Source organism: Pan troglodytes, chromosome 21 (genome assembly GCF_028858775.2).
Source record: "Pan troglodytes isolate AG18354 chromosome 21, NHGRI_mPanTro3-v2.0_pri, whole genome shotgun sequence".
In the NCBI taxonomy this organism is placed as follows: Eukaryota; Metazoa; Chordata; class Mammalia; order Primates; family Hominidae; genus Pan; species Pan troglodytes.
Genome location: NC_072419.2, coordinates 10,384,121 through 10,396,622, shown reverse-complemented (window position 1 = coordinate 10,396,622; position 12,502 = coordinate 10,384,121). Strand labels below are relative to the sequence as shown.

The window sequence follows — 12,502 nt, the reverse complement described above, 5'->3', positions numbered from 1 at the left end:
GGGGTGGGCGCGGAGGGCGGGGAGGAGGCGCCGGGCGTCCCCGCGCTTCCCGCGAGATCCCGCTCCGCCCGCTCCGCCCCGCTCGCCGCGCTCCCAGCTCCCCGCGCCGCGGCACTTCCTGCCTTCCGCGCCCGCGCCGCCCGCCCTCGTCTGCGCCCGTCGCCTGCCGCCCGCCGCCCGGCGACGCGCCCGCCGGCGTCCCCGGAGGTGCCCCCGGCCCGGCCGGGTCGTCGCCCCGCCGCCGCGCCCGCGAGCCGCTTTGTCTCGGGCGGGGCGCGCGGGACAGGCCGCCAGGTGCCCCCCGCCACGGGCCCGGGCCCCCCGCCCCGGGGCGGCGGCGGCGGCGCCGGGCCCCGGGGCGGGGGGCGCGCCGGGATGGGCCCCAAGAGGCGACAGCTGACGTTCCGGGAGAAGTCACGGATCATCCAGGAGGTGGAGGAGAATCCGGACCTGCGCAAGGGCGAGATCGCGCGGCGCTTCAACATCCCGCCGTCCACGCTGAGCACGATCCTGAAGAACAAGCGCGCCATCCTGGCGTCGGAGCGCAAGTACGGGGTGGCCTCCACCTGCCGCAAGACCAACAAGCTGTCTCCCTACGACAAGCTCGAGGGCTTGCTCATCGCCTGGTTCCAGCAGATCCGCGCCGCCGGCCTGCCGGTCAAGGGCATCATCCTCAAGGAGAAGGCGCTGCGCATAGCCGAGGAGCTGGGCATGGACGACTTCACCGCGTCCAACGGCTGGCTGGACCGCTTCCGCCGGCGCCACGGCGTAGTGTCCTGCAGCGGCGTGGCCCGCGCCCGCGCGCGAAACGCTGCCCCCCGCACCCCGGCGGCGCCTGCCAGTCCGGCCGCGGTGCCCTCGGAGGGCAGTGGCGGGAGCACTACTGGTTGGCGCGCTCTGGAGGAGCAGCCGCCGTCGGTGGCCGAGGGCTACGCCTCGCAGGACGTGTTCAGCGCCACCGAGACCAGTCTATGGTACGACTTCCTGCCCGACCAGGCCGCGGGGCTGTGCGGAGGCGACGGACGGCCGCGTCAAGCCACCCAGCGCCTGAGCGTCCTGCTATGCGCCAATGCCGACGGCAGCGAGAAGCTGCCCCCGCTGGTGGCCGGCAAGTCGGCCAAGCCCCGCGCAGGCCAAGCCGGCCTGCCCTGCGACTACACCGCCAACTCCAAGGGTGGTGTCACCACCCAGGCCCTGGCCAAGTACTTGAAGGCCCTGGACACCCGAATGGCTGCAGAGTCTCGCCGGGTCCTACTGCTGGCCGGCCGCTTGGCTGCCCAGTCCTTGGACACCTCGGGCCTGCGGCATGTGCAGCTGGCCTTCTTCCCTCCGGGCACCGTGCATCCGCTGGAGAGGGGAGTGGTCCAGCAGGTGAAGGGCCACTACCGCCAGGCCATGCTGCTCAAGGCCATGGCCGCGCTAGAGGGCCAGGATCCCTCAGGCCTGCAGCTGGGTCTCACGGAGGCTCTGCACTTTGTGGCTGCCGCCTGGCAGGCAGTGGAGCCTTCGGACATAGCCGCCTGCTTTCGTGAGGCTGGCTTTGGGGGTGGCCCTAATGCCACCATCACCACTTCCCTCAAGAGTGAGGGAGAGGAAGAGGAAGAGGAGGAGGAGGAGGAAGAGGAGGAGGAAGAGGGTGAAGGAGAGGAAGAGGAGGAGGAAGGGGAGGAGGAGGAGGAGGAAGGGGGGGAAGGAGAGGAATTGGGGGAGGAAGAGGAGGTGGAGGAGGAGGGTGATGTTGATGACAGTGATGAAGAAGAGGAAGATGAGGAGAGCTCCTCCGAGGGCTTGGAGGCTGAGGACTGGGCCCAGGGAGTAGTGGAGGCCGGTGGCAGCTTCGGGGCTTATGGTGCCCAGGAGGAGGCCCAGTGCCCTACTCTGCATTTCCTGGAAGGTGGGGAGGACTCTGATTCAGACAGTGAGGAAGAGGACGATGAGGAAGAGGATGATGAAGATGATGACGATGATGAGGAGGAGGATGGTGATGAGGTGCCTGTACCCAGCTTTGGGGAGGCCATGGCTTACTTTGCCATGGTCAAGAGGTACCTGACCTCCTTCCCCATTGATGACCGCGTGCAGAGCCACATCCTCCACTTGGAACACGATCTGGTTCATGTGACCAGGAAGAACCACGCCAGGCAGGCGGGAGTTCGAGGTCTTGGACATCAAAGCTGAGTCACTGGACCTAGCTGTGCCCCCAGGCTAGATTGGCAGCACCACCCCAGGGCAGAGGACTCTCTGGGCACCCGCTGTGCATGGAGCCAGAGTGCAGAGCCCCAGATCCTTTAGTAATGCTTCCCCTGGACCTGCAACAGGCCCGGTCACCTCGGCCGGGCCCGGGGCTGAGGTCAGCCTCACTGCCTGCTTATTGCCTCTTTCTCAGAATCCTCTTTCCTCCCCATTTGGCCCTGGGCTCAGGGGACCACGTGGGGCGGGTGGGGAGCTGTCCGGTGCTACCACACCGTGCCCTCAGTGGACTAACCACAGCAGCAGCCAGGGATGGGCCCTGGAGGTTCCCGGCCGGAGAGTGCCTCTCCCCTCTGCCATCCACGCCAGGTCTTTGGTGGGGGGGACCCCAAAGCCATTCTGGGAAGGGCTCCAGAAGAAGGTCCAGCCTAGGCCCCCTGCAAGGCTGGCAGCCCCCACCCCCACCCCCCAGGCCGCCTTGAGAAGCACAGTTTAACTCACTGCGGGCTCCTGAGCCTGCTTCTGCCTGCTTTCCACCTCCCCAGTCCCTTTCTCTGGCCCTGTCCATGTGACTTTGGCCCTTGGTTTTCTTTCCAGATCGGAGGTTTCCAAGAGGCCCCCCACCGTGGAAGTAACCAAGGGCGCTTCCCTTGTGGGCAGCTGCAGGCCCCATGCCTCTCCTCCCTCTCTGGCAGGGCCCCATCCTGGGCAGAGGGGCCTGGGGCTGGGCCCAGAGTCCAGCCGTCCAGCTGCTCCTTTCCCAGTTTGATTTCAATAAATCTGTCCACTCCCCTTTTGTGGGGGTGAACATTTTAACAGCCAAGGGTGCATCCTTCATGGTCTGGGCTTGCGTCTGTCTTGGGGGACATATTCGTCCTGGCTCCCTTTGGTCCTTGCTCTGGTGGGACATGGAGGCAAGTGTTGAGAGGGTTGCCCTGACCGGAAGAGGGGCAGGAGGAGACCTCAAGCTTGGGGTCACTTGGCTGGGGCAGGAGGGAGCCATCAGTCTCTGGGGGCAAATCAATATGCACGTGGGGACTAGGCCTACCGAGGCTGGTTTGAAGGCCTTTGCAGGAGTGGGGTCAGGACAGAAAGAAAGGAGTGTTGGGGCAGCTTCTGGGGTCCAGATTGGAGTTTGGAGGGGCATATAGGGCACCCTTTGGTTTACCTTTGGTGCCTTAAGAGGGAGCCCTTTAGGCCTTTCAGTGATTGGCATATCCAAGCCTGGTGGCCACCTCTAGGCACAGTGGCAGGAGGAAGGTGAAATTGCTAGGAACAGGTTGCACCCCCAAGAGGCAGAGGATGGTTGGTAACTCCCTGTGCAGTGCCTTCCAGGGGGCCCCCAGTACAAAGGTGAGGTCAGGTCCCTTTGCTGATCCTACCCTTTTTCCTTTCAGAGCCAGCCCCTCCCTCCCTACCCCTCCCTCACTGAGGCCCTCAGGCCCCAGCGGTTCCAACCAAGGGAGGGCCTGGGCTTGAGCATGGCTGGCAGCTCTGGGCCCCAAACCGGTTTTCCCACCTCACCTGAGGCTGGCACATCACTTCTGTGTTTCCTTCCCATCCCCGGCCCACCTTTACCACCAAGTTTCTCCTCTCCAACACTGGGAATGTTAATGGGGGAGTATCCAGTTCATCTCTTGTCCCTGGCCTGCCCTGGTTATGGCCCCTTGTGGAAAATCAAGACCACTATATGTGACTTTAAAACAAGAAATGGGGGTGACTTCCACTCTTGGCCTGCACTTCTGGCATTCAGGAATCCCCTCCAGGCCTTGAGGGCTTTGAAGTGACAACAAAAAGTAGTTGGGATCCCCCTTGCCACCACCTTCCCTCCCCAAATCCGAGCCCTGGAGTTGGGAGACCAGAAGGCCACAAGGAAGCCCCACCTGCTCTTGAGTGAGCAGGAGGAGCATTGTCTGCTTGCCCAGGTGCTCCTGTTTAACCCAGCTACCTCACCGCAGGTTCCAACAAGACGAATTACTTCCATTTGTCTCCTGCGAAAAAGAACAGTTCTTGCTGGAACTGAGACTGTCTCATTAATGATAGTACCAGCTGATACTAATAGGGCCCCTGCTCTGTGCTAAATGCTTTAGATGCTCACAAAGCCCCTATAAGGTAGGGGGCCCATGAGAAACCAGGCAGAGGTCCGGTCAGGTGCCCAAGGCCATGCCATTAGTCAAGCTCTCTTCTCATCCTGACTCTAGAAGTACCTCTTCACTAAGGAGGGACCCATATTCCTAACCCCCTTATGGGTACTGCAATGAATTTGTTTCTTCCTTTTCTTTTCTTTTTTTTTTTTTTTTTTTTTTTTGAGATGGAGTCCCGCTCTGTCGCCTAGGCTGGAGTGCAATAGCATGATCTTGGCTCACTGCAACCTTTGACTCCCGGGTTCAAGCGATTCTCTTGCCTCAGCCTCCTCAGTGGCTGGGATTACAGGCATCCACCACCACGTATGGCTAACTTTTTTGTATTTTCAGTAGAGACGGGGCGAAAGCCATGTTGGCCAGGCTGGTCTCGAACTCCTGACCTCAGGTGATCTGCCCGCCTCGGCCTCCCAAAGTGCTGGGATTACAGGCATGAGCCACTGTGCCCTGCCTGAAATGAATTTCTAATCCATGGAAGAATAGCTCATTGACGGGTGATGAGGGGTTTGGGACAAATAAGTGAGAACCATCGTCATTTCACAGAGGAAATAGAGTTAAGAAGTTAAATGACCTGCCAAGGTACTGGCCTTGAACTCTGGTGTTCTCCCTGGGAGTCTGGGTTACCTATTAAATACCCCACTAGAACACTGCTGGGAAGGGCAAGTAGCAATGGCCCCATGAGCATAGAGTTTTGGAGAGGGACGAAGCAGGAAGCAGTTGTATCACGCAATCCATTTGGGTGGCCGATTATCAACAATGCACCCCCAAATAAAGCTGACAAACATTGGAGTGCTCCCCTCACTTGGGACTAAAGGGCTAAAGGGCCAAGAAGGGGAATCCCCACCCTAGGGGTGCAGATGCAGGAATTCTGGCGTCCTGGTTGGCTTTGGCTGGTCCCAAAATGGATGAGTGGCTGGTCACTAGGTGGCGTGGGCACAGAAGTGATGCTTTCTTGGGAAGAAGACAAGGGCAGCTAACCGCCTTTTCAAAGCTCGGGCCTGAGAGGAGGTAGCGGGGAGGGGATAAAACTACAACTCCCAGAAGTCTTTGTACCCAGGAGAGTCGGGGATGGTTTCCATGGTTTCAGAAAACAATATGGCCGCTCCCAGCTGGGACGTGAGTCTCTGGATTAGGCAGGCAGAGGCAATTATGGGCTTCTGCAGTGGCGAGAAAGGAAGCGCCTGAAGGGTCGTGAGGCTGGGGCTGGACCCGGCACCGCTGGGGCGGCCAGGCTTTGAGGACGCCAATGGCGAGCAGCGTGGACGAGGAGGCGCTGCACCAGCTGTACCTGTGGGTAGACAACATCCCTCTGTCCCGGCCCAAGCGAAACCTCTCCCGGGACTTTAGTGATGGAGGTGTGTGCCCTTGTGTGTCTGCATGTTCTGTCCTGTATGTTCGTGTGTAACGGGTCTCTGTGCAAACTCTTTGTGTTTGTGTGCTTGTGGGAGTGGGGAGGAATCTGCCTCCTGGGACTTCAAATTTTAGACGTGTGTGCTTGTTTTCTATTTGCATCTGTGTGTGAACGATGTGTGTCCATATATGTATGTCTATGTGTTCTATCCTGTGTGCATGTGGGGGGGGGGTGTGCCTCTAACTCCCTCCAGGGACATTAATGATTAAGATATGTGTCTGCATATGTATTTATGCATTTCTGTATGTGCTCACTCATTGCTATGTGTTCTATGTCTTGTGGGAGTCTGAGCATGTGTGTGTTCATATGTGTTGACATGTTTAGTCTTGTATTGGGGGGTCTTGTGTGCATGTGTTTCTTTGTGATTGTGAAGGTGTTTGTGTTTCTAGGAATGTCTCCTGGGATCTCAATGACAGAAATACTTATCTGTCATCTTTTCATGTCAAGTACTTCTATGCATCTCTGTATCTGTATATTTGGGGAGGCTGTGTGCATATGTGGCTTTTTGTGCTTCTGTTTATGTGTGTTCTACATGTGTGCCTATGTGTGTCTAGCATGTTTTTGTTCTATGTGTCTACACATTCTGCCCTATGTAGCTATGTGTAGGGGGATCTTATCACATGTGTCTCTGCTTACGTGAGTCTTTTACTCTCCTGGAACTTTGGTGTTGGAGTGTGTGTGTGTGTGTGTGTGTGTGTGTGTGTGCGCATCATGCATCCATGTGAATTCCCTGGGCTCCTGAAAGCTTCTCTTGGAGACTCATTCTCTTTTTTTTTTTTTTTTTTTTTTTTTGAGACAGAGTCTCACTCTTGTCGCCCAGGCTGGAGTGCAGTGGCATGATCTCAGCTCACTGCAACCTCCACCTCCTGAGTTCAAGCGATTCTTCTGCCTCAGCCACCCAAGTAGCTGGGTTTACATGCACCACCACGCCTGGCTAACTTTTGTATTTTTAGTAGAGATGGGGTTTCACCATGTTGGCCAGGCTGGTCTCGAACTCCTGGCCTCAGGTGATCTACCCGCCTCAGCCTCCCAAAGTGTTGGGATTACAGGTGTGAGCCCCTGCGCTGGCTGACTTATTCTCTACTGGAGGACCAGAGACTCAGTATTCCCATTCCTAAATTAGTGGGGAAGGGATGCAGCTCTTCTGAGGTATACTGGAGACTTAGTCTCCTCTACCTATCACTAATCTTAATGTCTTTGTCTCCCTCCTTATCCTTCCTCTTTCTGCATCTCCACCCCTCCATTGGGTTCCACCACTCTGCCATGCCTGATTCTCCCACCCCCACCTTCTCTCACCTCCTCCTTCCTTACCCATGCCCCCACTTTCCATGTCTGCTCCCCTCTCCCTCAGTCCTTGTTGCAGAGGTCATCAAGTTTTACTTCCCCAAGATGGTGGAGATGCACAATTATGTCCCCGCCAACTCTCTCCAGCAGAAGCTCAGCAACTGGGGTCATCTGAACAGGTAGCAGAATACCTGTGCAGCCCCATCATCCCCTATGGTCTTGGTTGCCCAGGCTGAGACTGTTTTGGTGGCAGGGTGGGGAGGGTCAACGCAGACAGAATTCGTCTGATTACAAAATCAAGAGACTCTTCTATTAGGAAGGAGGCAAGGAACCTCGGGACACCCACACAAGGAAGCTCAGATGCGATGCGCTTTCACTCCCCCAGGGCTGTACACTCAGAACAGCAACCACCATGCCCCCTTCCCTCTCCCCCATCCCCTCGCTTCATTTCCCCAGGACCCAATCTGCTATCCCAGTGTCTACCCCTCAGGAAGGTACTGAAGAGGCTGAACTTTTCAGTACCGGATGACGTGATGCGCAAGATCGCGCAGTGCTCCCCAGGCGTGGTGGAGCTGGTGCTCATCCCTCTGAGGCAGCGCCTGGAGGAGAGGCAGAGGCGCAGGAAGCAGGGCGCCGGCTCCTTACAGGTGCCACCCCGCTCCAGCTTCTCCCACTGCTCTGGGGGCTGGGTGGGGGGCGCTCCCCAGACCACAGAAAGGCCAGCCTGGGTGATAAGTGCGGGGGAGGGGTGCTTGGCTAATAGAGCCTGGCCGGGGGGCCCGTGGAAGGGACATGGGGCTCCTTGGGGATGACTGAGCCCGGGTTTACAGCGGACCCCCGGGGTTCTTTCAGGAGCTGGCTCCCCAGGATGGCAGTGGCTACATGGATGTGGGTAAGGTGGCCTTTTCCATTTCTCCCTCCCGGTTGGAGCTTTCCTTCTGTCCTTCTTCCTGTCGCTTGTGAGAGTGGAAGTAGGGAGGGGGAAGCAGGAGAATGAGACTCCAGCACAGTCATTCCTCCGCTTGCCTTGTCTCAGGTGTATCCCAGAAGGCCCGAGGTGAAGGTGTCCCGGACCCCCAGGGAGGGGGTCAGCTCAGGTAAAGAAGCTGGGAGGTCTAGACTTCACCAGGCTGGTGATCTCTGCACACAGCTGGGGTTGGGGGGCACGGTACGCTGAGCCTGAGACAGTTGGGAGGCAGGAAAGGGGCTAGAGGGGGAGAAGGGAAGGCCTGGTCGAGGGCCCTGGAAGGGTGAGTGTAGGGCCCGAGGTCCAAGCCTCCGCTAAGCTGCTTCCCACCCCAGCTGGGACCGGCCGCCGGCGCCTCGGCCTCCAGCGTATAACCGGGCGTTGCAGGGCGACCCAAGCTTCGTCCTCCAGATCGCTGAAAAGGAGCAGGAGCTGTTGGCCTCTCAAGAGACCGTGCAGGTGAGGGGTCTAGGAAGGCTGCGGGTGGGGGCTCGTGGCCAGCAGAGGCCGGGCAGGAGGGAGCAGACCGCCAGGCTTGACGCCTGCGCGGTGCGGCTTAGGTCCTGCAGATGAAGGTAAGGCGCCTGGAGCACTTGCTCCAGCTCAAGAATGTGCGGATCGAAGACCTCTCCCGGCGGCTCCAGCAGGCGGAGCGTAAGCAGCGGTGAGCGGCGGCCCGGGCCGCGCGGGGACGCCCGGGTACCCGCCAGAGCCCCGACGCCGCGCCGGACCCACCCACCGATGGATAGACCATTGGGAGGGCGGAGCCCGCTGCTCTCACGAGCCTCTTAGGGCCCGAGTGCCCTCCTTCCTTGGGATGGGTGAGCGTGGGAGGAGATGGGACAGGAACTCTAGGAGCGGAGGCCCGGGACTGAGCCGCCTCCTGCCACTCCGGAGATCCGGGTCAGGAGAATGGACCGCTTTCCAGAGCCCAGAAGCCACGTGCAGAGACCTAGCCTGCCCCCCAAAGCAGTGTCCAACACCTTGGGCCCGGCCTTGCATCTCCCGGCGCTGGGCCTTGGGGGGCGGTCCCTTGGCTCTGTCCACACCCCCAGAATCAGGTCCCCGCCCAGCTCCGAGGACGGCGGCGTCTCCATGCAGGCTAGCTCCCCATGCCCTCAGCCATGGGGGAATCTGTCCCGGGCCGCTGAGGGGCTCCCCTGCCCCTCCTGGGAGCTTACCTGGGACCCACCTCGGCGACGGAGACCGCAGCAGCTGGAGAGGAAGGGGTGAGGAGTGGGATCGCCAGGAGTAGGGAGGACATCGACGATGTGCCTGTAGCAGTCGCCCCTCCCTCCTCGCGCACGGGGTACTGAGGGGGAAGGTTTGAAGGTTACGGCTCAGGGCTGCCCCATTAAAGTTAGTGTTGTGTTCTATTTCCTGTGCCTGCCTTCTCTTTTTGCATCTGAGGGGAGCCAGTTTCTTCTTCACTTGTCCTCCATCTCCCCACCCCCGCCTTGAGTGAAAGAGCTTTCTGGACCCAGAGTGGATCTCATCTTGTGGGTGGCTGGGTCCTGTGCGGCCACAGCTTGGTAGGCTGATGATATCACCAGGGGTCAGGTTTTGCACAGGATGACAGCCTAACTTCTAACCCTGGCCTTAGATTGACCCCCAAACCCACCCTCACAGTGTTCTCCAACCTTGTCCAAACCCAACCCCAAACCAGACTTCAAATCGTTCCCAAATGTGGCCACACACTCACCCTCAACCCTACGTAAGGACTGACCCCTAACTCGGCCCTCTGTACGACTCCAACCCTGCCCACAGACAATCCCAACTTCAATGGATTGAGGCCAGGCTTTACTCCCAACCCTGGCCAACACACTACAGCCATGGCATGACCCTAACTTTAATGGTTTTCTGACTACCAGTAATGTGGAACATTTGTAAATCCTGAGATCCAGCTGGGCATGGTGGCTCAGGCCTGTAATCCCACCACTTTGGGAGGCCAAGGCAGGTGGGTCACTTGAGGCCAGGAGTTCAAGACCAGCCTGGCCAATGGTGAAAACCCATCTCTATTAAAAATACAAACAATTAGCCAGGCGTGGTGGCGGGCACCTGTAGTCCCAGCTACTTGGGAAGCTGAGGCAGGAGAATTGCTTGAAGCTGGGGGGCAGAGGTTGCAGTGAGCCAAGATCACACCACTGCACTCCAGCCTAGGCAACAGAAGGACACTCTGTCTCAAAACAAAACAAACATCCTGAGATCTAACAATTCCATTCCTAGGCATATACCCAGCACATACCCAAGGGAAACCTAGGCTCTTGTGTTCTGTGTTCTGGGAGACATGTTACAACAACGTTCATAGCAACACTCTTTTTGTTTGGTTTTGTTTTTTTTTCAAATGGAGTCTTGCTCTGTCGTCCAGGCTGGAGTGCAATTGCACGATCTCGGCTCACTGCAACCTCCACCTCCTGAGTTCAAGCGATTCTCCTGCCTCAGCCTCTCAAGTATGTGAGATTACAGGTGCATGCCACCACATCTGGCTAATTTTATATATTTTTGGTAGAGACAGGTTTCACCATGTTGGCTAGGCTGGCCTCGAACTCCTGACCTCAAGTGATCCACCTGCCTTGGCCTCCAAAAGTGCTGGGATTACAGGCATGAGCCACCATGCCTGGCCCACAGAAACACTCTTTGTAATAGCAAAAGAAATGAAAAGAACCTGTATACATTATCTCTTACTGTGTAGCAAATTACCACCAGTGTAGCAGCTTAGAACAACAAATACTTATTATTATATCTCACATTTTCTGTGGGTCAAGAGTCCAGGCCAGGCTTGGCTGGGTCCTCCACTTCAATATTTCCTACAAGGCTGCAAGCAAAGGGCCAATAGAACTGCAGTCTCATCTGAAGGCACAACTGGGGAAGGATCCAGGCTTCCAGGCTTACTTGGTTGCTGACTGAATTCACTTCCTAGTGGGCTGTCAGACTGAAAGCTTCAGTGTTTTACTCGTTGTTGGCCAATGGCCACTCTCATTTCCTTGACACATGGCCATCTCCAGTATGGTAGCTTACTTCATCAAAGACAGGAAGGGAGCGAGTTGATAGAGTCTGCTACCAACAAGGGAGTTACAGGCCTGGTGCTGTGGCAGAGTTGCACTTCTCAGAGACAGACTTAGCTATATCTGGATACCAGGAGCAGATGCCTCAAAGAGGAAGAACCATCAGGACCTGGCCCAGCCTTTGCCATGTAGGAGGCCAATAGGTGAGGTCGTGACACCAGCCATCAAACCTGTCTTCTGGGCCCACAGTGCTACTGCTAAGGCAGAACTGTTAGCCTGCCCTGTCTCCTGGTCCTCGGGCCACTCCATCAGCCATTCCTACTATCTTTACATATAGCAGCCTACAGGTGAGGTTACATGGCTAAAAGTTTCAGGGAATAGAACTCCGGGGGCCTATTGCAGACTATGGAGAGATCGTGGTGCTATAGCAAGGGTCAGTGTGTGTGAAGGGCTAATGGTTAGTTTGGGGCAAGTGGAGGGTCAGGTGGAGCCAGTGTTAAACTAAGACCAGGTGGAGTGCATGGATGGGGCTCAGAACAAGGTCAGGAGTAGTTGGCAATTTTTATTTCATTTATTATTGAATATTTTAAATATTACTGAATTGGACTAAATATAATCCTTGGTTCATGACACTCTCTCCCCATTTGTCCATAATCAACTCACTTATGAACACCTATAAATCCACCACCTGCCCCAAGAATGGAATTATTACAAATAACTTTCACCGGCCATGTGCTTCTTGCATCTCTCCCCCTTGCTTCCACTCAGAGATAACCACCATCCTAGATTTCATCCTTTCATTGCTTTTTCCTCCTTGTAGTAGACAGCTCCTAACGTGGCTTCCAGTAATCCCTGCCTCCTGGACGTCACCCCCATGTGTACCCTTTCCTTGAATGTAGGCTGGACTTAGTGACTTGCTTCTGATAAGTAGAATACAGCAAATGTGATAGGATGTCAACTTTGGTGATTACATTAGATAAGATTATAACTCCCTTATTTTTAATTTAATTTTTAAAAAATTTTTCTTTCTTTTTTTTTTTTTTGAGACAGAGTATTGCTCTGTCACCCAGGCTGGAGTGCAGTGTTATGATCTCGGCTCACTGCACCCTCCACTTCCCTGGTTCAAGTGATTCCTCTGTCTCAGCCTCCCAAGTAGCTGGGATTACAGGCACACGCCACCACACCCGGCTAATTTTTGTATTTTTAGTAGAGACGGGGTTCCACCATATTGGTCAGGCTGGTCTCAAACTCCTGACCTCAGGTGATCCACCAGCCTCGGCCTCCTAAAGTGCTGGGATTACAGCCGTGAGCCACCGCACCCAGCCCTAACTCCCTTCTTTTTTAGAGACAGGGTTTTACTCTGTCGCCCAGGCTGGAGTGCAGTGGCACAATCTTGGCTCACTGCAACCCCAGCCTCCCAAGTTCAAGCAATCTTTACACCTCAGCCTCTGGAATAGGTGGGAGGACAGGTGCATACCACCATATCCAGCTAATTTTTTTTTTTTCT

At 56.6% G+C, this 12,502-nt stretch overlaps 2 protein-coding genes across 2 annotated transcripts; both read left to right on the top strand.

The window, feature by feature from the left end:
- The first annotated feature begins 113 nt into the window (after positions 1-113).
- On the top strand, positions 114-3,010 carry CENPB (centromere protein B). The gene has a single exon (XM_016937378.4). It carries the CDS (start codon positions 376-378, stop codon positions 2,173-2,175), a length of 1,800 nt encoding a protein of 599 aa, XP_016792867.1. The 5' UTR covers positions 114-375; the 3' UTR covers positions 2,176-3,010.
- Positions 3,011-5,395: 2,385 nt separating this feature from the next.
- Positions 5,396-9,366, top strand: SPEF1 (sperm flagellar 1). Its single transcript, XM_001161874.5, has 7 exons — positions 5,396-5,683; positions 7,091-7,202; positions 7,514-7,670; positions 7,876-7,915; positions 8,060-8,120; positions 8,326-8,449; positions 8,551-9,366. The coding sequence occupies exons 1-7, from the start codon at positions 5,575-5,577 to the stop codon at positions 8,656-8,658; spliced, it is 711 nt and encodes a 236-aa protein (XP_001161874.3). The 5' UTR covers positions 5,396-5,574; the 3' UTR covers positions 8,659-9,366.
- Positions 9,367-12,502: the final 3,136 nt, after the last annotated feature.